General features: G+C 37.5%; 1 protein-coding gene and 1 long non-coding RNA gene across 10 annotated transcripts in view; one reads left to right on the forward strand and one right to left on the reverse strand.

The window, feature by feature from the left end:
* The window catches only part of CAMSAP2 (calmodulin regulated spectrin associated protein family member 2), a 113,093-nt gene that overhangs the window by 52,548 nt on the left and 37,435 nt on the right, over positions 1 to 23,110 (forward strand). For all 9 annotated transcript variants that reach the window (XM_043568182.1, XM_043568173.1, XM_043568175.1 and 6 more), the window contains 2 exons: positions 8,132 to 8,293; positions 20,447 to 20,530. In XM_043568182.1, the coding sequence (XP_043424117.1) occupies positions 8,132 to 8,293; positions 20,447 to 20,530 (246 nt within the window). The remainder of the gene's footprint in view (positions 1 to 8,131; positions 8,294 to 20,446; positions 20,531 to 23,110) is intronic.
* On the reverse strand, positions 7,593 to 22,689 carry LOC122476017. The gene is made up of 3 exons (XR_006295363.1): positions 22,565 to 22,689; positions 8,899 to 8,904; positions 7,593 to 7,603 (listed from the first exon to the last, which is right to left on the reverse strand). It is a non-coding gene; the product is annotated as an uncharacterized LOC122476017 (long non-coding RNA).

Here is a 23,110-nt window from a genome sequence, read left to right on the forward strand (position 1 = left end):
TTGAAGCACAGAGAAATTGAGGACTTTGCCCCAAACCATATGGTAGGTGGCAGAGTCCAGGTTGAACCCAGACACTCTACTTAAATAGCTCTTGCTCTTCTTAATTTATGCTATTAGACCATAGGGTTTAAATAAGATGTAGTAGAAGATGAGACCTGACGAGTGGTTATTTTAAGATCATGAAGAACTTCATTAATCAAATAATTTTGGACGTTTCTGGTAGGCTCTAGGAAGTCATGGAAGGCTTTTGCTTATAGAATGTTGTGATTAGAGATGCGCTGTAGAAGGTTAATTTCTTGTGGCTGTGGAGACTGTTGGAGGCAAGATTCCAGTTAAGATGTTGTTCTGGGGCCTCTTTGGGGATCTGAAGAATCACCATCTCTAAGGTTTGGGCTAGGGAATTTGTAATTTTTTGATGATAAGCCAGATTTGGAACCACTGCTGTAAACTATTTCCTTTGTTTACCATATTTATTTGACTACTGGTATGCTGTTCCTTTATATGTCCACCCAGCAGAACCTCATTTAAAGTACACTTGCTGTTAGATGTTAAACATATTCCAGATGAAGTTGATGGAACTCCTCAGGACACATAGTATCTTTCATTGGTCAGGGGCTTTTTTTTTTTTTTTTTTAATTTTTTTTTTTCCAACGTTTATTTATTTTGGGGACAGAGAGAGACAGAGCATGAACGGGGGAGGGGCAGAGAGAGAGGGAGACACAGAATCGGAAGCAGGCTCCAGGCTCCGAGCCATCAGCCCAGAGCCCGACGCGGGGCTCGAACTCACGGACCGCGAGATCGTGACCTGGCTGAAGTCGGACGCTTAACCGACTGCGCCACCCAGGCGCCCCGTGGTCAGGGGCTTTTAATAGATATTTGAGCCGTACTGTTTTTTTTTGTATATATTCTTTTTCAGTAAAGATTAGTATCAGTTTGCTTCAAGTGATCTTGAAAATAGTTCACCATTGGGTACTGTGATTGTCAAATTCACCAAATGTAAATGACAGAATATAAACCAGATGCTCATACTACCCTTATAGAAACAGATTAAAGAGAACTCTCAGCTGTTTTGCCGTGTGCTCTATTTGTTAAATTTGGGCAGAGCTAATGTTGAATCTCATGAGAGGGGTATTTTGAATCCCATGGACGTCGTCTCCTTTGGCATAGCTGCCGTTTTCACCATTCCATCTGGTGATAGCAGAGCAACAGTGGCACTTTTGGTCCTGACCATGTTTAATACAGCTTGGGTACAACATCAGTGTGTCAGGAACAACAGTGCCCTAACTCTCCCGTAGGTAACAACTAAAATCTTTGTTGGTCAACGTATATTCCTGACTTTGTGTTTAAAGCTAGTGCTTTTTGCTCTTTGGATCAACTCACTTTTGATAGGCTGGATTTTTGATATGTGAAGATTTCCTTATACCAGAGGACATACCTTATGATTTAGAAGCATAAATTTTTGGGCGCCTCAGTCAGTTAAGCATCTGACTTCCGCTCAGGTCATGATCTCCAACAATTAGTGAGTGAGTTCAGGCTCCACATTGGGCTCTGTGCTGACAGCTCAGAGCCTGGAGCCTGTTTCAGATTCTGTGTCTCTCTTTCTCTCTCTGCCCCTCCCGCACTCATACTCTGTCTCTGTCTCTGTCTCAAAACTAAACATTAAAACAATTAAAAGGCATAAATTTTTTTCTTGAAAATTTCAATTTTCATATCAACTATAGACATCTGTCTCTAAGATTCTGGCTACTTCAAGGTTGAAGGGTGATTTATTTTTCTAAACAATGAGTTATTTTAGATATTATTAAAAATAACATTTGCTTATTTCCATAAGTTTGCATTCTGCATATCTTTAAGCAGGAAATATCTATATATTGATGATAAAAAGAAAAATAAATAAATATGCTAAATTCTATTTTCCCTTTGCAGTTTTTTATTTTCTATTTCTTATGGCTCCAACTAATCTAGATAAAATATATATAGTTTATTTTTAAAGATCTTTTATGATCTTTCTTAGACATTCCTTAAAATACTAAAATACTTCACTACCTAGAAAAATAAATCACCTTTCACCTTGAAATATTTATAAAGATACTTTGCAAACATATGGAATGGATTACTTAAAGCCATAAATGGTGATTTATGGGGTATTTATACTGAAAGCGTGGGAGGAGAGCATCAGAAATTAATCTGATTTTTTATTTTGGCAATAGCTTGTGTTATATAATTGACGTACCATATAATTCACTCATTTGAAGTGTATAGTGCAGTGGGTTTTAGTATATTCAGATGTGTGCAGGCATTTCCACAATTTAAAAAAATTTGTATCACCCTGAAAAGAGACCCAAGCATCTACTTAACACCCTTTACTGTCACCCATCCTATCTCCCCACCCACCCACCCCCCCCAACCCTAAGTAAGCATCTACTTAACTACTTTCTATCTCTATATATTTGTCTATTCTGGACGTTTCATATAAATGGAATAATATGATATGTATTTTTGTGTGTATGTGATTGGCATCTTTTACTTAGCATATTATTTTCAGGTTTCATCTGTGTTCTATATATCACTATTGCTGAATTATATTCCATTGTATAGAATGTATATATTTTGTATATCCATTCATCAGTTGATGGACATTTGGGTTGTTTCTACCTTTTTGGCTATTGTGATATTTGTGAACAGTTTTTGTGTGGACACATAGTTTCATTTCTCTTGGATATATAGGCCTTAAAGAATAACAGGATCAAATGGTAATCTTTTGAAGAACGCCAAACTTTGCACAGGGGCTACATCATTTACATTTTCACTAGCAGTGTATAGGAGTTCTGATTTCTCCACATTCTTGCCAACAATTGTTATTATCTGATTTTTAAATTATAGCCTTCCTAATGGATATGTAGTGGTATCTCAGTAGGGTTATAAGTGCTGTTTTACTTTTATCTCCATGTTAATTAAAGATAAATGAAGCTTACAGTAAACTTGTTTTATAAATAAATGATAAAGTATAATTTTCTGAATTGGAATTAACTCTGACAAACCCCAGTCTGATATGTATATGCTGTGCATATCACTTTAGCAGAACGATTCAAATACTTCATGTTCATGATTGATTTGTTAAGTCTTGGCTCCTTCTTATACCCTTCTAGGACTACTTGGACATGGGCACTTAGAGCTGCTATACCACAGTAGGCCAAGACCTGGATTCTTCTTAGGAATCTTTTTTAAGGTCCATGTCTAAATCTGATATAAGAATAATAAAAGACATGCAATACTAGGACTTACATCTTACTAATTTTTGAGACTAATAAATTTCTCACCTATAACACTTAAATGCTTCTCCTTATTTAATAGCTATTTTTATATTAAAAAAACTGTTTCTGTCTCTCAAAAAGTAAATAAACGTTAAAAGAAATATATTTTTAAAAAAAAACCTTTATTTTTGAGAGAGAGAGAGCAGGGAAGGAGCAGAGAGAGAGGGAGAGAGAGAATCCCAAGCAGGCACTGTGCCGTCAGCACAGAGTCTGAGGCAGGGCTCAATCTCCCCAAAATATGAAATCACAACCTGAGCTGCTGGCAAGAGTTGGGTGCTTAACCGACTGAACCACCCAGGTGCCCCTTTAATTTTTTTTTAATTGTTTTTTTTTTTTTTTTTTTTTTTTTTTTTGAGAGAGTGAGAGAGCATGTGATGAGTAGGGAAGAGGGGCAGAGGGAGAGAGAATTCCCAAGCAGGCTCCACACGGGGCTCCGTCTCATGACCTGGGACCATGACTGGAAGTGGAAATCAAGAGGTGGATGTTCAACCAAGTGAACCACCCAGATGCCTCTGTGTAATAGCATTAACTTTAATTTCTAATACATAAATGTAACTTGTTTTGTGTAGAGTCCACTGATTGGAGGTAACAAAAATACAATTTTTGTAACACAGATACAGAACCTAATACTGGCCTTTGTATGATACTTTAAGCTCTATTCAATACATTCAGTGGAATTCTGTAGCCTTTCCTTTTTCATTGGAACTGCTTTTTATTCCGTAAGCAGTCTTTATACTGCTGATCCTAGCATATTCTGCTCTGCCCCCCGGTGGCCTCAGTGCACAACTGTTGCTTCTGCCACGGCTGTTGGAACTGCAAGATTCTGTCTTGCCTCCTGCTGCAGTATGCAGCCTCATAGAGTGGGGCACTGGGAGGAGTCTGCAGTGTGGATGTGAGATGGTTATGGGCTCTAGAGCCAGACCTCTGGGTTTGAATCCCTACATCACTACCTCCTTGCTGAGTAACCCTGAACAGGTTACATAATTTTCTCATCCAGAAAACAGGTGTAATAATAGTCCCTCTCACAGGGTTGTTGTATTAAATGAGTTTAATACAAGTGCTGAAAACATTGCATGCTGAAAATATTACATGGCACATAGTATCTGTGTTAGCTGTAGTTGTTATTCTGATCTTAACTCTTTAGGTAAGAAATTAAATATGTGTGCTTTATCTAGAGATATAAATTACTGTATATTGATTGTGACCTAGAGCTTATTATTTTTTTCTTACTACTGATCTTTTCTAGATTCATTATATACTTTCTGTTTTATATAGTTTTTAATTTATCTGTACCTCATATTGTAAAATTAAAGGGTAAAAAAAGTCATATTAAAATTTGAAAGTTTAGTTTAAAGAAGTGGGTGATTATCATATAGACATAAGTATAAGGACAATATGAGAAAATGTTTTTATTTTGAAAATGTATTACTAATTATACTTAGTGTTTACCATCCTAATTTGTGAAGTAAACTATAGATTTTATATGTATGTTTTGCATACTATAACAAGGTAATTTCTAAGTAAGTTTTTTCTTTGCACTTTTTCCTTTCCTCTTTTTATATATATTATATGTATATATCCATACCTGTATGTATATACATATATGTATGTGTATGTATAAGGGTGTGTGTGTGTATCTTGAACATTATTATGGTACGGTGTTTTTTTCCACTCAGTATTGTATTGTCCATATCCCTATTGTTAAATAGTTCAGGATACCATAAATAGCTCATTATGGTTGTAACATTATTTCCTTCCTTTTTGTTATATATAATACTGTAATGGTCACTTTCATTCACATAGCTGTTTTTTCCTCTCAAATTATGTCTGTAGAATAAATTGCCAAGAGAAAAAATCTTGGTAAAGAGTACATGAATAGTTTTGTGGCTCTTGAAATGTTTTCCCACCTTTTTGTTCAAATTATGCTTTTTAATGCTATCAAATACTGATTTCTGAGAACTTTCTTCCTTAAATCATTGTGCTAGGAACAAAGATGAGAAAGACAGTCTGCTCACAAGGGCCAGAAGAGTTGAATGGAGAGGACACATACAAATAAATGACTTGAGTGAAAGGAGGTGCTAGAAGTGATAACAGTGTGCCGCTTCGACTCTGAAGGAATAACTGGGCTACCTGGGCAGTAGCAGTCTGGAAAAGACTTACTGGATAGAGTAGAACATGAAAATATCTGAATTTGAAACAATTATTTATGTTTATTTTTCTTTCGTGCATATATTTAGAATTTCCAAAACATATTTCTTGCCTAACTAAATAACTTAATTTCTGCCAACTGCATGATACAATAGAAAGAGCCCATTAGATTTGGACAAACTATTTAATTGTCTGAACTTCAGCTTCCTCACATATAAAATGTGTAAGTGATATTTCCTTTAGAGAGTTGTGAGGGTTGTAGAAAGTATATTATCTCCGGCTTTATTTCAGAAGAGATTTGACATGAAAGAACTAATATATTAATGACATACTTAGCACAGTATCTGGTACATAAGTTAGACTTAATAAGTAGGAGTCACCATTGGTTGTATGATTGTTGTTATTAAGATAAAGTATCTGCCTTTCTATAAGTAGTGCTAAATTTTTGATAGGCTAGTCTACTACCTCCTAGTCAAAACCACTTTCTTAAGCTCCAGTGTAAAGCTAGCTCCCCATTCCTTATGGTGACCCCCCAGACTAGCTTCTTCCCTTCCAACTTTCTTCAGTTCTTGCTAGTTGCCAGGTACCATGTTAGGTGTAGGAAGTATGAATATAACTAAGATAATGTCCTTGCCTTCAAGAGTCTTACTGTCTAACTAGGGAAACAGGGTTGTATACAGGTAACTATACTATGATGAGAGAAGTCAGTGATTCTCAGCCCTGGCTTCTGGGGAACTTTTTAAAAATACCAGTGCTCATGCTCTACTTGAGATAAGTCAGAATTTAATGCAGGTATAAACACTCTTTTGTAGGAACCTGTACTCATTCTATAGGAAAAATGAGTCATTTTGATTGGAAAGTGAATCGGAAAAAGCCTTTAGAATGAAGATAACAATCAGGCCAATGTCAGGACTTAGTCTAGATTATAAGGAGGACAGCAACAGCAAGGGCATGGAAACTTGAAAATTGGTGACAGATTTGGGGAATGGCAGTCTTCTCTGGCTATTTTGAAAGGAGTGTGATTTGGGGGAAGGAAATGGTAAGTTAAAAGGCTGGAGTAATAGGTAGGGACCAGCTGTTAAAGTACTTTACCTCTGTTTGAGGAGTATAGACTTTAATATAAAGTAAATGAGGTAGACTTCGTGAGAGAATGTGATATGATGAAATCTCTGATTTGGAAAAATAACTAGTCCCTAGTTTATAATATCTTCAAAAGCAAATTCTAGATAGATTTAAAGCAATAGAAAAAAATAGAGGAAAATATTTCTGTATTTGTGGGGTGGGGAAACCTTTTGCAAACGTGAGATAAGTTCTGCGTCATAAAGGAGAATAGCAAGATTGACAGATTTTACCAAGTATCTATTTAGAACTTCTCTGTAGCTAACTATACTCCAAATAAAGTTGAAAATCCAAAGGCACACTAGGAAGATGTATTTGCTATCTGAATGACACAGAGCTAATATACCTAATATGTAAAGAGCTCTTACAAATCAAGAAATAAAAACAGATGAGCATCTCAAAGAGAAAAATAGGCAAAAGATATGAACAGGCAGTTTTCCAAGGGACAAAATACAAGTTGGTTGCTTAACATGTAAAAAGATGCTCATTATTATTCAGCGTAACGCAAAGTTAAATGAGGGTGTGTGTGTTTCTTTTTTTTAACTTTTCAGACTGACACATATGATAAAAAGTGAATGGTACCAAATGTTGACAAAGAAAAAAATGTGGGGAAACAGGCACAGTGATAACATTCTTGGTGGGAGATAAAGGTTGCTTCAGACTTTCTAGGGAGCAGATTAATGGTTATTTATGAAAACTTAAAATGTGATTGCTCTTGGGTCCAGTAGCCCCACAGTGAAGAATTATCCCTGGGGAAATACAGTGTTGTAGAATTGTTTATAATGCCAGCAAAATAGGAAACGGTGTAAATGTTTATCTATTTGGTGTGCATTAAACTTTTTTTGTAAGAATACTTACCCAAATGTTCACATTGCTAGGGGAGGAGGACCGGGAGGGGTAGTTTCTACTTTATGTATTTTGTAATGTTTGGAACTTTTAAGCGTCAGGGTGTAACAACACTTTTGTATTTAAAAACAAGCAAACATGCACAACACAAAGAGGCAAAGGAAAGACTGGAGGTCCTGGGTTGCTGGATGAATAGGATAAGGAAAAAGCTGGAGCCAGGAGAATCAGAGAGTCCTTTGCCTTGTTCAAGTGTGAGAAATGTTGATGGTCTGCGCGGGAACTGTGGCAGTCAGAAAGAGGAAGACGGCAGATTTGAGAGACATTTTAGAAGCAGGATCTATAAACTTTTTCTACTATGTGGTTATGAAGCTTGAGGAAAGAGCATAGTCAAAGATGCTCTGAAGTTTGTAAATTGTATTATGGGTAAATGATTACAACATTATCAAAAATAGGAAAAACAGGAAAAGGAACATTCCCTGAATAGAAGAGAATGAGTGTCTTAAAGATCCTCACTAATTATTTCAGTGATAAGTTTGTTTGGTTCAGTTAGCTTATCTCTCATTTGTGCTTTCTTGTTAAGGCTTATCTTCTGTAGTCTTTAGTTCTGTTACTTTTTGTTAGGAATTGTTACTAATATTGTAAAATGTATAAATAGCAGTTTCTAAGTGTAATTTTTAAATTCTGTTCTTGTTTTATATTTTCAGAGTGCTCATTTGGCCATGATAGATACCCTAATGATGGCTTATACCGTAGAAATGGTCAGTATAGAGAAAGTAATTGCCTGTGCTCAACAGTACTCAGCTTTTTTTCAAGCCACGGATTTGCCCTATGATATTGAGGATGCTGTCATGTACTGGATAAACAAGGTAGGAATATGCTCACTTGAGTAAAAATAAGTCTCCTAACCAGAAAAAGTACAATCTTTAATCATATATTGCCACTCTGCTATAGATTGCAGGTTTTGTCTGCTCCAAATTCTTATTCTCAAATATATTTTTTAATGTTTATTCATTTTTGAGAGAGAGAATGTGAGCGGGGGAGGGATGGGAAGGGGGGACAGAGGGTCTGAAGTGGGCTCTGCACTGACAGCTCCAAGCGTGATATGCGGCTCGAACTCATGAACCATGAGATCATGACCTGAGCTGAAGTTGGATGCTCAACTGACTGAGCCACCGAGACACCCCTCTTATGTTGAAATCAACCCCTGATGTGATGGTGTTAGGAAGTGGGGTTCTGGGAGGTGATTAGGTCATAGCCCTCATTAATGGGATTAATGCCCACATGAAAGAGGCCCCAGCAAGCTCCCTTGCTCCTTCTGCCATGTGAGGTCACAGCAAGAAGATGGCTGGGAAGCAGGCCCTCCCCAAACACCAGACCTGCTCATCCCTTGATCTTGGAATTGCCTGCATCTAGAACTATGAGAAATACCTTTCTGTTTATAAGCCACCTATTCTGTGATTATTGCTGTTACAGCCGTCTGAACACACTAAGGCACACTCCATTGTTGTTTTTGTTTTAAATCAAAATGAAGGGGCGCCTGGGTGGCGCAGTCGGTTAAGCGTCCGACTTCAGCCAGGTCACGATCTCGCGGTCCGTGAGTTCGAGCCCCGCGTCGGGCTCTGGGCTGATGGCTCGGAGCCTGGAGCCTGTTTCCGATTCTGTGTCTCCCTCTCTCTCTGCCCCTCCCCCGTTCATGCTCTGTCTCTCTCTGTCCCAAAAATAAATAAAAAACGTTGAGAAAAAAAAAAATTTTAAATCAAAATGAAAGCTAAAGTTGTTTAAGTTACTTAAAATTTCCCATTACCTTTTGATTAAAAAAAATCTGTTAAAATGATGAAAATAGATTTCTGTATATTCTACAATATCTGTAATTACATTTAATAATGATTTAGTTCATATCAGATTATTAGAAAATTTCCAGCACTCAGAGTAGGGTGTTATATACACTGTGGGTGTTCAGTGAGTATTTTTTGAATCTAATAATGAAGTAATTCCTATTTCCTATTCTCTGATTCTTAGGTTTGCTTGACTGAGTTACATAAGACTGTATTGATTGTAGATTTCTCTTGGAAATTTTTATGGAACTGTGATTAGTTATTTATGCTCTGAAGGTGCTTAAATTGTCAGCTTATTACTCCCTTTGCCAAATTGAGTAGTTAATTCTTCCTGATTTGCATTTGTTTGTAACTATCACTCCAGAAAAAAATGAAACCTTACCCATGAGCAAGACCTGAGCAGATCTAAAAGAAATTGTACCTTCAGGTATCCTTCCTTGAATGCTTGCATAACGAGAAGCTAAATGTAAAAAACTTCATTTATCATCGTTATCAGTATCAAGGTAGAAAGCCCATTTAATACTCTGCTCCTGGAGTTCCTTGATTTCTTCCTCCTTAGCTCTGGACACTCATCAGGATGTAACCTTCACATCTTATTGCAAACATCTCATTCTTTTTTTTTTTTTTTTTAATTATTGTTATTATTTTTTTTTAAATTTTAGAGACAGTGTGAGCAGGGGAGGGGGGCAGAGAGAGAGAATCTTAAGCAGGCTCTGCACTGAGCATGGAGGGGCTTGATCTAATGGCCGTGAGATCAAGACCTGAGCTGAAATTAAGAGTTGAACACTCAACTGACTGAGCCACCCAGGCATCCCACAAACATCTCATTCTTAAATAATTCCTTCACTTAGTCAAATATGCCTACTGTTAACAGTGTTCAGCTTCATCATGAGTTCCAAACCATTGCGGCTGTTAATTCTTACAGTCTCAGTTAAGATTTCTTTTTTGAACTAGATTCTTGCAAGTACTGTCAGTTACTTTGCCTCCTTTTCTCTCCCTGTGATTTATGTGACACAACCCTGGTTGAGCTCAGTTACCTGCTTTCTCTCTAGGGTGCAGCTATGGATATAAAGGAGAAATTTACACAAGGAAGCTAGTTTCGCTTTAAATTTATAAACACAGACTTCAAATAAACACTCAGTGCTTACTGCCAGGCCAACAAGTGTGTCCCTAAGAAGTTCACTTTCCCACACTTGAAAATTATTTCATCCTTGAAAATTATGTCATCCTTTCTTCTCTAATCCTCAGACCTTCCATAGCCCATGCCTTGTTAACTGTCAGTTGAGGACCTTGCCTCATCCTTTTTTTGAGACCAGAGATGGGAAGTCATCAGGTGGGAATTTTCTTTTTGCTACCAAATCTGTAAACCTTTCCACATCAGTATTCATTGTCTTTCTTTCTTTCCTGCTTTTAAAGTGGAGAAAGTGACCCCTCCCCCTTCCTGTCAAAGACCAGTTTCTCATTACTTATTACTCTAGAACTCTGCTTTCTTCCCTTGTCTTTGTCATTGGTCCTCTGTTCAGTTCTTGCCATGCTTCCATGTGCGTTAGAGTCCCCAGGGAACTTGTTAAAGTGCAGGGTCTGACTTTATGGGGTTGGGGTTGGGGTTGGGGTTGGGGTTGGGGTTGGGGTTGGGGTGGAGAGTCTGCATTTCTAAGAAGCTCCAGTGATGCTAATGCTACTGGTCTGTGGACCACACTGTGATTCCCTCACTCTCCTGCATCATCCAGTTCTCCCTCTCTATTGGACCATTCTTACAAGAATACAGACTTACACTAGTGTTTCCCATTCTGATAAAACTTCCCCAACCCAATTCCTCCATACACAGAACTTCTCCAAAGAGTTATTTCCTCATTCACTGGCCTTCTCTGCATTCTCTCCCATCCCCACCCCTATACTGAGTTGGTTTGGGAGTTGGCTTTCATCTTGACAAATCGAGTGAATACTTCTCTGTACTCCTCTTAAATTCAGCCTTTACTTCTAAATCATGTGTGACCCTTCTAAAGTTTTGGTGGAGAACCCAAGGTGTTTACCTTGGTGTGGGACTCGAGTGCCACACCAGCTCCCCCGTAGCAGGCAGCTTCTTCAGCCTCTCAGCAGTTGTTCCCCCCCCACCTCCTCCCCCCTCCCCCACCACCCCCTTGACTCTTTTGAGTCTTTCCTACACGTGCATAGTTCAGGGCTCAGCCAAGGATTTGAGGGCAGTTTAGATGTGCAACTGGGGTGTCCCTCCACCATGATTCCTTCTTTTCCAGGATCTTCCTCAATATCCAGCCATTCTGACAGTCTCCCATTTCTCCCTCAGTTCTTCAATCCAGCACAACTAGTTTTCCGCTTGGTTCTATCCACTGTGCATTGTGTGAATTGAGGAGAAAGCCCTTGAAAAACATAGATTTCACTCAGCATATTGCCTCCTTTCAAAGGTCACATCCTTTCCCATTTCTGTCTGCTTTTGATTGCTCTCCAATACCTTCAGCAGTTGCTTTTTTTGTACTTTGTCCAGTTTACATCTGCTGTTCTGGGGAGCTTAGTGTGATGCATGCTATTCCACTGTTATCAGAACAAAATCTCAGAATATCTTTTTAACAGTGTAACTTGAATCATGTCATTCCTTTATTAAAACTTTTAGGGGCTTCATTTTACGCTTAAAATGCAGAATGCACCATGGCCTACATCCTGTGCATTTCTCCATTCTCAGCTTGGGGCCACTGTTCTCCTCTCACGCTTCACTCACTTCATTCTAGCTGTCTGCCTCCCCACAGGGCCTTTGATCATGATGTGTCCCGTTCCTGGGCAGCTCATCTCCTGGTTTTTGCACGGCTTCCATTCCATTGTTTCTTTCTTTGTTGATAAATATTTTTTTTTATCTATTTTGAGAGAGAGAGAGAGAGAGTGCAGGGGAGGGGTAGAGAGAGAAGGAGAGAGAATCCCAAGTAGGCTCCACACTGTCAACACAGAGCCCAGTGTGGGGCTCAAACTCACAAACTGTAAGATCATGACCTGAGCCAAAATCAGGAGTCAGACACTTAACTGACTGAGCTACCCAGCTGCCCCATCTCAGTGTATTTATGTTTTTAGTGTTTATTTATTTTGAGAGAGAGAGAGAGAGAGAGAGAGAGAAAGCAGGGGAGGGGCAGAGAGAGAGGGAGAGAGAGGATCCCAAGCATGCTGCATGCTCTCCATGCAGAGCCCAATGTGGGGCTTGGTCTCTCAAACCTTGAGATCATAACCTGAGCCAAAATCAGGAGTCAGACACTTAACTAACTGAGCCACTCAGGCACCCCATGTCATTTCTCAATTTAGACAGCACTTTTTCCTCACAACCTTGTCTGAAGTGGGCACCTGTCAAGTCTTATTTTCTGCTGCAACACGTCTTCTTTGCATCATAGCACTTCCAAGAGTTTGTAATTATTTTGCTTAATTGCTTAAACAAACTAGGATGATCTTGGGGCACCTGGGTGGCTCAGTTGGTTAAGTGTCCGACTTCAGCTCAGGTCATGATCTCACGTTCATAGGTTCAGGCCCCACTTCGGGCTCTGTGCTGACAGCTTGGAGCCTGGAGCTTACTTCAGATTCTGTGTCTCCCTCACTGTCTGCCCCTCCCCTGCTTGTGCGCGCACAATGTCTCTGTCACTCTCTCTCTCCCCAGAATGAATAAATACACATTTAAAAAAGAGAACACTAAAAAGAAATCTAAGAAGAGTAATCTTTGTGAGGATAGGTACAATGCCCATCTTTCTTTTTTTAGTCTTGGTGCCTAGACTAGTGCAGTGTTTGGCAGAGAGATGATGTGTAATAAATAAAAGAGGTAGGTAAAGCTACAGAATTAAGCTAGGCCTTTTAGAACTTTGGGAATTTATAGAAGGATAAAGAAATCACTTAATTAAGAATGTTCAGCACCTTTATGCGGCCATATCCATCCTATTCAGTTTTTAGATAGAGGTTGAAAACATTTGATTCAACCTGAACCTCCTAGTGTACTTTTTCTTGCTCCAATCTACGAACACCAGCTTTGTTACTTATTTTCTCATCATGACTTCACTCTGGCCTCTCAGATTTAGTATGTCCTTGTTCCTTTTGGCTCTTATTTTGGGTTACCCTAACCCAGTTGCCATTTTTTCTGGATAATACACCCATAGGTATAAAAAACCTACCATAGAAAAGTGAGAATAACATGGCTAAAATAGCATGATTGGCAGAAAATGAATTTGAATTTAAAAATAAGCAAAATCACAGAAGACAAGATTGTACTAAATGACTGACTCATGCAGGGGTACCCACAAGTTATGAATACATGAACCTTAACATTATTTGGTTCTACCTCTCTTTCCGGTTTCATCTTGTAACCCCTCCTTTCCTCGCCATGTTTCAGCCATACTGTTTTTTCAGTTCCTCAAACATACCAGATTTTCCCCACCACAACGCCTTTGCTTATATTGTTTATTCTTTGTCTGGAATACTCTTTTTTCTATTTTTATCATGGCCAGCTTCTCATTTTTAGGTCTCAGCTTAAGTTACCTCTCATGGAGGCCTTCTCCGACACACACAGCCTTCCTAAAATAGGTCCTCCCTCTCACCCCCATTATTTTCTTCTTATCTCTCTATTTACAGCTCTCCTAATAAATTGCCTTTTTCGCGGGGTGGAGTTGGGGGTCTCTTGCCCCATTTTTTTTTTTTTTTTTTTTTTTGGTCCTATGAGGATAGGGACCATTCTGGGTTTATATATATCACTGTATCCCTAGCCTCTTAATACAATGTCTGTTACATAACTAGCATTCAATAAATAGCTGTTGAATGTGTGAATAAATGAATGAATAATGGTTTAAAGTATCAATATATGACCGATTTGCTTTTCGAACAGAATTTAGATAAAAACTTTTTAAAAAATCATGAAGACGTTTCCAAACTGATAGATCAGTTGTGACTACATAGCAGTGAATTAGAAAGTATTTCTTTTTTAACCTAAAAAAAAAAGAAGACACACACACACCACCCCCCAAAAACAACAGAATAACTTATAAACTTTCCCAGGTTTTAGTTCCATCACCTCTTTCTGCCTAACTCTCCGCACCACACAATTGGTAAATTGATCAAAATATGTCAAGATGCATGTAAATTATAAAGCTGCTTTGTAGCACATAAATTACCAAGACAGAAAATGTTAGTGATTTTGGCAACATGTTGGATTAAGACTACAACCTCCTGCTTATAAACACCTAGACATATGTTTGATAAACTGTAATTAGAAAAGTTTATATTACAGAGGTGAGCTTTAAAGAAGGAAAAGGAAGTCCTCAGGTGCCAGGAAAAGTGGGGCCTGGAAGTTTTGGTGGCTCTCCCACTGGGCTGTCAAGCATATGCTAGAGTTTTAGAGTCATTTGGACACAAGGAAAGGCCTTGGTTTTGCCTGCTGTGGGAAGTAGGAACTGCAACCTCTGTTTAGACCCACAAAAGATGCACAGGAAGCTGGACCCTCCGTGAAAGGGAGCACATCAGCCATGCTTTTAACTGCCAGAAGATCCAAATACAAGTAGCTTAAAGGATTTATCATCTCACATAGCAACATATCTGAAGGTGGGACATATGCAGGGTTAGTTAATTTAGGGACTCAACAGCAGCAACAAGAATATAGGGGCTTTCCTTCATTTCTATTCTGTTATTCTTTTTTTTAATCGTTTTTATTTTGTTTTTTGAGAGACAGAGACAGAGTGCTAGTTGGGGAGGGGCAGAGAGAGAGGGGGACACAGAATCCGAAGCAGGCTCCAGGCTCTGAGCTGTCAGCACAGAGCCTGATGCGGGGCTCGAACCCACAGACTGCGAGATCATGACCTGAGCTGAAGTCGGACGCTTAACCGACTGAGCCACCCAGGCGCCCCTCTATTCTGTTATTCTTAATTCTATACAGTGTTTCCATTTGTGGTTGTATAATGGCACCAGTGATTCCAGGGATCATACCCAGTCACAATAATGTCTAGCAAAGATGAGAGGGTCTTCTGGACTCTTCGGTTTACAAAGAAAACTTGCCCTCAGATTGTCCTCCCACCAGGAGGTCCTGTTGTCTAAGATAGATTCTTTTGCCTGTACCTAAACCATCTTTTAGTAAGAAGAATGAGGCTATCATGATTTTCTTAGGCTGATTATGAGTTTCCCTCTAGGCCTGGGAAAGAGACCTCTTTAACTGAACGTGCAGGGAGATGAGCACTCAGCTGATGATCAAGGAAAATGGGAGAAGGCAACAAATTAACAAAATACTAGTACTAGGCCAGTAATAATCTTTCTGGCACCTGTCAGAGAAGCAAATTTAAAAATACTCTGAAAGTTCACTTCCACACCCAAAGGCAGCGGGGGAGGGAGAGTCTTTGCTGCAAATTCAAAAGTACTGACAATCAAAAATTATGAAACACATGGAGAAGTGAGGGTTACATTGCAAGAACCGCAGAGAGTAAGGACAGTCTGAAAAAGACTATAAAAATAAATGTGTGGGTTTTTTTTTTTTACATTTTATTTATTTATGTTTGAGAGAGGAGAGAGAGCGAGTGAGCACAAGTGGGGGAGAGGCAGAGAAAGTGGGAGACACAGAATCCGAAGCAAGCTCCAGGCTCTGAGCTGTCAGCACAGAGCCTGACGCGGGGCTTGAACTCACAAACTGTGAGATCATGACCTGAGCCGAAGTTGGCCTCTTAACTGACTGAGCCACCCAGGGGCCCCAAAAATAAATGGTTAAATGACTGGAAATAAAACATGGAATAAAAACTATAGGAAAGAATAAGGCCCCATGGGGACATAACGGAAAAATAACCAAAATGACTTCAGAAATCAAAAATGTTGTTCATTAAAAATCAAAGTTTAAAATAGAAGATTAGATGTAAAGAGGGAATTACTTGCCGAAAGGAAGTTACCCAGAATGAAGCCCAGAGAGATGAGATGGAATATATGAAATCAAGATTAATGGAATTCCTAATTGGAATTCCAAAAAGAGATTACCAGAGAGAAGCGGGGAAGAGAGAATATATTTGAAGAAATACAAAATTTTCTACAACCATTGAAAGATACAAACTTTCAAATTCAGGAATCACAATGAGTTCCAACCAGGATAAATTAATACAGATCCATACCGATACATATCCTAAATCTGCAGAACTCCACAAAAATACAAGACAGAGCCTCTGAAAAGAATGGCAGTTAGACTGTAGTAGCCTTCTCAGTAGTAATATTTGCGCACAGAAGACAATGTAGCAAAGTCTTCAAAGTGCTGAAGAAAAATTATAATGAACTTAGGGTTCTAGACCTTTTATTCAAGATTAAAGGTGATACTAAGATTTGTTCAAACAAAGAAAGGCAGTTCATTACTCACCTTTGCAGAACTACTAAAAGATTGTACTTCAGTAAGAAAGAAATTGAACCTAGAAAAAAGAGGTGGGATGTAGGAAGCGATGATAAAAAGCAGAATTGTTACACATTTGTGTAAATCTAAATAAGTATTATGAAAAATCATAATATCTCATTTTGAGGCCCATAAGAAGCAAACTATAATTCTGAATGAAAAAGCATGGAGATGAAAGGGTATGATTTGATTTAAAGGCTTTCTGAGGTTTTTGTATTGTTCACGAGGAAGGTAAAATACTGAATAACTTTAGACTTATACTAAGGCAAGGATACACATTACTATTTGTATTTTAAAAAAAAAATGTTTAAAGTAATCTATACACCCATCGTGGGGGTGGATCTCACAACGCCCAGATCAAGAGTCACATGCTGTATAGATTGAGTCAGTCAGGCTTCCCGACAGAACAAACTGAGGGTTGCTGGAGGGGAGATGGGTGGGGGATGGGTTAAATGGGTGATGGGCATTAAAGAGGGCACTTTTTGGGATGAGCACTGGGTGTCATATGTAAGAGATGAATCACTGGGTTCTACCTCTGAAGCCAAGACTACACTGTATATTAACTCACTTGAAATAAAATTAAAAATAAATAAATAAATAAATAAATAAATAAAATGAAAAAAATTAAAAGCTAATGTATATTTTTAAATTAATAGGTATTTTAAATCTAATATATCATTTTAACAAATTTATTTTTACCTAATTCATACTACTAAAGCCAAATATTGTTTTTTGTTCTCTAGTTCACTAGTCCTCAGCACTTGTTCAGATGGTGACCTCCCTCTGAGTCATGATGAGCTCTCTAATACATCACATCCCTTTAATTTTTTTTCCTTGAGATGTACAAAAAAATATCATGATTCAACTTCAGTAGTAGAACTTTCTAACCAGCATTTGGGAACTAATTATTAATAATTATTAATAAGCTGATTATTATATTCATAAAGCTAATTATTATAATAATAAGCTAATTATTTTACTTCACTGTTTTGGGTACCCAAGTAGGTTAAGTAGCATGTCATGTCTTGTTATGTCTGCAACATGTCTTGTAGTTTTCTTTTATTCTATTATGAAAGTTAATGAATTATCAACATGTAAAATCTTCTTATAATCATGATTTTGGTATTTAGGATGACTTATACCATTACATCACCTTAAAGTATTTTATTAAGGTTTGTTAAAGCCCTTATAGAGATTTAACTATCTGGTATAACTTTGAGGATATATTGTTTATAAGAATCTATGGAACATGTGCTATGTATCATGTACTTGGTATATTTTATATATTATTTCTGTTGTCCTCTGTGTTTTCTCAGTTGCTTATTTATTTAATTACCTATTTATTCTAATTATTTCAGTATTATCAATTTCTATGGGTCACAGATCCAGGCCCTGCTTCCTTGCATCCTCTCTGAGTCCGGCCAGGTTGCAGTCAAGGCATTGGCCAGACCTGTAGTGTTATCTCAACGTATGACTACAGAATGATCCACTTCCAAGTTCATGTGGTTGTTGGCAGTGTCCATTGCAGGCAGTTGGACCGAGGGCCCCAGTTTCTTACTGTCTCTGGGCTGAAGGCAAGGTTGGCAGGTTCTTGCCATGTGGGCCTCTCCACAGGGCAGCTAACAGTTTGGCAGCGTGCTTCATCAAAGCCAGCCAGAGTTGGCTAGCAAGATGGAAATTAGAATGTTATGTAACTTGATCTCTGAAGTGATATCCCATCACCTTAGTTGTGTCCTGTTGGTTAGAAATATAGGTCCAGCCCACACTCCAGGGGATCAGTGGGGACCATTTTAGAGCCATAATATCCCGACTGCTTTATGAAATAGCTTTTATTAAAAAGTATCTAAGGCTCAGAAGTATCAAGAAATTATTGAGGTCACAGCTTGTAAGTACAGGTTTTGAATCTAACCTTGGTCTTTTCTAATTCTGCTGTCTCTTCTATTTTGTTTAACCAAACCGATGATCTAAGTAAGAGAGCAACTAGGAAATCTTAGAACGCTGCAGATTCACGTACCAAAATAAATTTGTTGATTAAATTCCTTACAACCCCTTAGAAATATCATGAGTATAGAAGACTCTTAGTGACTATTGTTCATTAAATTTATCATAAATTAAAATTCTCTATTTCTTTTTAGCCACTGAACTGAATTTTAGGCAATAGAAGAGTTCAGAAAATTATTGATTTGGTTTAGAGTTATAGTGGTTGATAATGGCATAATGTTTTCCAGAGTGCCAGAATTAATAAATTTGAACTTTATTATTATTAGAGTGACCTTAAAATTATTAGCTCAAAATCCAGAATTGTTTAAACTATTCTTAAGAAATATTTTATGCAGTACATAGACTGTTTCTTAACCTTTTTGGATTATGGACTGTTTGAATAATCTTTGGGAGATAAATTAAACCTTCTCCCAGAAAAGTTCTCATACAGAAATTTTTTTCATCTAATTTAGCTGTGGCATTATGACCGCACTAAAACCCACTCATGGTTCAAGGACATATCTATGAAATTACAGATTAAGAACTTGATTCAAAGGGTTTTCTATTTATATATATATTATATATATATATATATATATATATACACACACAATAAAATATTATTCAGTCACTAAAAAAAGGAAATCTTGCCATTCGCAACAGCATGGATAGATCTAGAGAGTATAATGCTAAGTGAAATAAGTCGGAGAAAATACCATATGATTTCACTCACATGTGGAATTTAAGAAACAGAATAAACAAAGGAAAAAAGGAGACAAACCAAAAAACAGACTCTTAACTATAGAGAACAAACAGATTATTATCAGGGGGGAGAGGAGAATTGGTGAAATAAGTGAAGGGGATTAAGAATATACTTATCTTAGGGTGCCTGGGTGGCTCATTCAGTTAAATGACTCTTGATTTCGGCTCAGGTCATGATCTCATGGTTCTGAGCCTTGGCTTGGTGCTCACTGTGCAGACCCTGCTTGGGATTCTCCCTCCCTCCCCCGCCCCCCCCTCTCAAAAAAAAAAAAAAGTTTGTCTTGATGAGCACAGAGTAATGTATAGAATTGGTGAATCACTGTATTGTACACCTGAAACTAGTGTAACTATAATGCTGTGTGTTAACTACACTGGAATTGAAAATAAAATAAAATAATGCTTTGTGCCATTTGAAAAAAAACCCTAAAGTGTTTTTTTTCTTTTCTTTTCTTTTTTTCTTTCTTAGTGCAAGCAGGGGAGAGGGGCAGAGGGAGAAAGAGAGGGGGCGGGGGGGAAAGAGAGGATCTTAAAGAGACTCCATGCTGTCCGTGCAGAGCCCAATACGGGACTTGATCCTGAGACCCTGGGATCATGACCTGAGCTGAAATCAAGAGTTGGACACTCAACTGACTGAGCCACCCAGGCGCCCCTCCTAAAGTGTTTTCTAACGATAAGAAAACATTAATTTTAGGGAAAGTAATTTTTTTTGCTAATCTCTTTTATAAGAGATTAGAAAAAATTTATTAAAAAAATAAAGTTTTATTGTTTCCTAAGCATTAAAATTAGAAGTTGTTGAGTACCCTTTTTTCTCTAGCACTCTAAGCAATTCTTGACATATAGTAGGTACTCAACAAATATTTAATAAATTAATGAATTAATTTCAGAATATCAAATGAAACACTTGTAAAATACTTTTTTCTGGTTGGGAAAATGAAACTTTCTCATTTGAATAGTACTGATATTTGACATCAGAGATCTGACCACAGGCCTTTCAAGGTGCATGTTATTTTATCATCATATTTGAATATAAATTCAAATTAGTGTTTTTATATTTTAAGGTAAATGAGCATTTGAAAGACATTATGGAACAAGAACAGAAATTGAAAGAACATCACACAGTTGAAGCTCCAGGAGGTCAAAAGGTATATATTTCAAAGAAAATAAGGTGTCTTTATGAGACTATGTATGTTCACATGTATGTGTTGTTTGGGAAATACATATATTAATTAATAGATATGTTCATTAAATTGTTTTTTGGTGGTGTTGTGTGCCCTAGAAAGCAGGTCATAAATACCAAGTGAGTAGAAGTGCAAAATGAAGGTTAATCGGGTGGAGGTATTTAGGAAAAATTGTTAATGATTAGAACTCAATTTGTGGAGTACTTGGCAGAAATAGTGACTTTGCCTTTGGCAAAACGTATGAAACAACAGAAAACATTTTCAGTGTACCAGCCTTACAATGACTTCTCTTAAGACCAACCTTTTAAATATATTCCAGTAATTGTAAGTTGTACATATGGTTATTCTGTGAAGAAAGAAGCAACATTAATATGGATTCATTCTTTAAAAATTCGTGTGGCTTTTAGAGTTTCCTTCTTTGAAAATTTGTGTTTTTGTTATAATGAGAGCTCTTTAATCATGTTGTGTAGCATTTGAATTGAGGTGTAAGAAATTATAATTATTCAGCGACCTTATTTTCCAATTTGGATTATTTAAAGTTTATTATTATACAGTTTTTCTATTCCTTTTGGGCTAATGCTCCTGGTCACTGATACCTCTGTAAGAAGAGAAAGAGAAAAAAGGAAGGAAAGGGAAAGCTGTTTTGTGTATTATCAACTTCAACAGAAAACTTTGTGGGAGACCACCTAAAATTTTGTCAGAACTTGATGTTTCCGCATCACAGTGAATTCCCTCATTTAGCTTACTGACTAGCTCCTGAAAATACTATCCATACTTGATTCTTCATCCTAACTTTGTTGATGTCCTTTCCCCCTAAAGGTACATGAGAATGGAAATCTTTTTTTTCATCACCCAGATCACATACTCCATTTCCCTGCCTTCTACCAGCTTCTGCCTCTCTCTTCCCTCCTGCTTCCTCACCCTCCCCCACCTCCCGCCATTGCCGTCCTTTCCTATTAGTTTCCCTCCTTTTCTCTTTCTCATCGCGTAGGAGTTGAAACCTCTGCCCCCAGTTTTGTGCCTGGAACTAATTGGGAGTAAGTTAGATGGCATCATCCTAAATTATAATACTAATTTCCATGATTATTTAAATGATTAAATCCTATAGTATTGCATACACATCATGAACTAAATAGGGATTTTATATGCTGGCATAGGACCCAATAAACATTATTTCTGTTGGGGGAAAAATGCCATTTGTATTCCGAACAGAGTAAGTAAGCCTTACTTTTCTTAAAAGCTATATGGAATCTGGACACTACTTGTATTATACCTCTTTGACTTTTTTAAAACTATTTTTTAAGTTTATTTATTTATTTTGAGAGAGAGAGAGAGAGCATGAGTAGGGGAGGGGCAGAGAGATGGAGAGACAGAGAGAGAGAGAGAGAGAGAGAGAGAGAGAGAGAGAGAGAGAGAATCCCAAGCAGGCTCTGCACTGTCAGCACAGAGCCTGACGAGGGGCTTGAACCCACGAACCATGAGATTGTGACCTGAGCCGAAACCAAGAGTTGGATGCTCAACCAACTGAGCCACCCGGACGCCACTACCACTTTGGTGTTATAATAGCACTTTCCCATGCAATTTCACATATTAACTTCACAACCAATATTTGTTAAGTGAATGACTGAGTAAATGAAGGAATGAATGTGATTCATTTTTAAATATGTGGATTAATACATATTTTTATCTTAGCACAACACGTTTTTATTTTCAAATGAATTTTCTTTTTTTTTCCCATTGATAGAATCTCTGTGAAATCTATGTGAAATTGACAATGTCAATTTTACATAGTCTTACTGCAAATTAGGTATCATCATCATGAAGAATCACTCTGTGACAGCATAAACTAGGGAAAGCAGTCTCTATTACCTAACAGTGAGATTTTTGGCATTTGAACTAGTTGATTTGGCTGGAAATATAATCATTTCATTCTTGATTTTTATTCCTACAAAAGCAACATTCTTGACCCTGCCCTCTTTTTAGGGATGAGAGAATGACTTGCTCTTCCTTATTGCTATGCGATTGGTAGGAAGTTGCCATGCCTTCCACCTACTTAAGCTAGCTTGCCTAGTGACCCAGATGCTAGCCATGTTTTCTATGATTTATCCAGCTATAGACAGAGCCCATGGTGTTGGATGATATTTCTTACTTTTTGTCCTTGCCCACCTATTCCCAACTTAGATGTTCAATAAAATTTATTTTATGAAACTTTTTTTTTACAACCATCTTCTTGGTAAAATACATACATACGTTGAGGGATACTTGCACTGTATATTGTTAATGCTGGATGAAAAGTAGAATTCCAAAGCTATTTCTTTAGATTGTTAAATCTGCTAATGGTGTATTTCTGACTGTTGGATTGGTTGGTGTCCTTAAAAGGAAGGCATTTTAAGTAGTGCCATGTTTTAGGAAAATGTTTTGTTTAAAAAGTTTACTAATGTTATTTTGTTTGTTTTTTTTTTTCAAGTTGCTCTTTTGCTTCTAATATTCATTTTTATTCTAAAGAGGATGCCTAGTTAAATGTGAATTTCAGATAAACACCAA

This window comes from Prionailurus bengalensis, chromosome E4, assembly GCF_016509475.1.
Source record: "Prionailurus bengalensis isolate Pbe53 chromosome E4, Fcat_Pben_1.1_paternal_pri, whole genome shotgun sequence".
Classification (NCBI taxonomy): domain Eukaryota; kingdom Metazoa; phylum Chordata; class Mammalia; order Carnivora; family Felidae; genus Prionailurus; species Prionailurus bengalensis.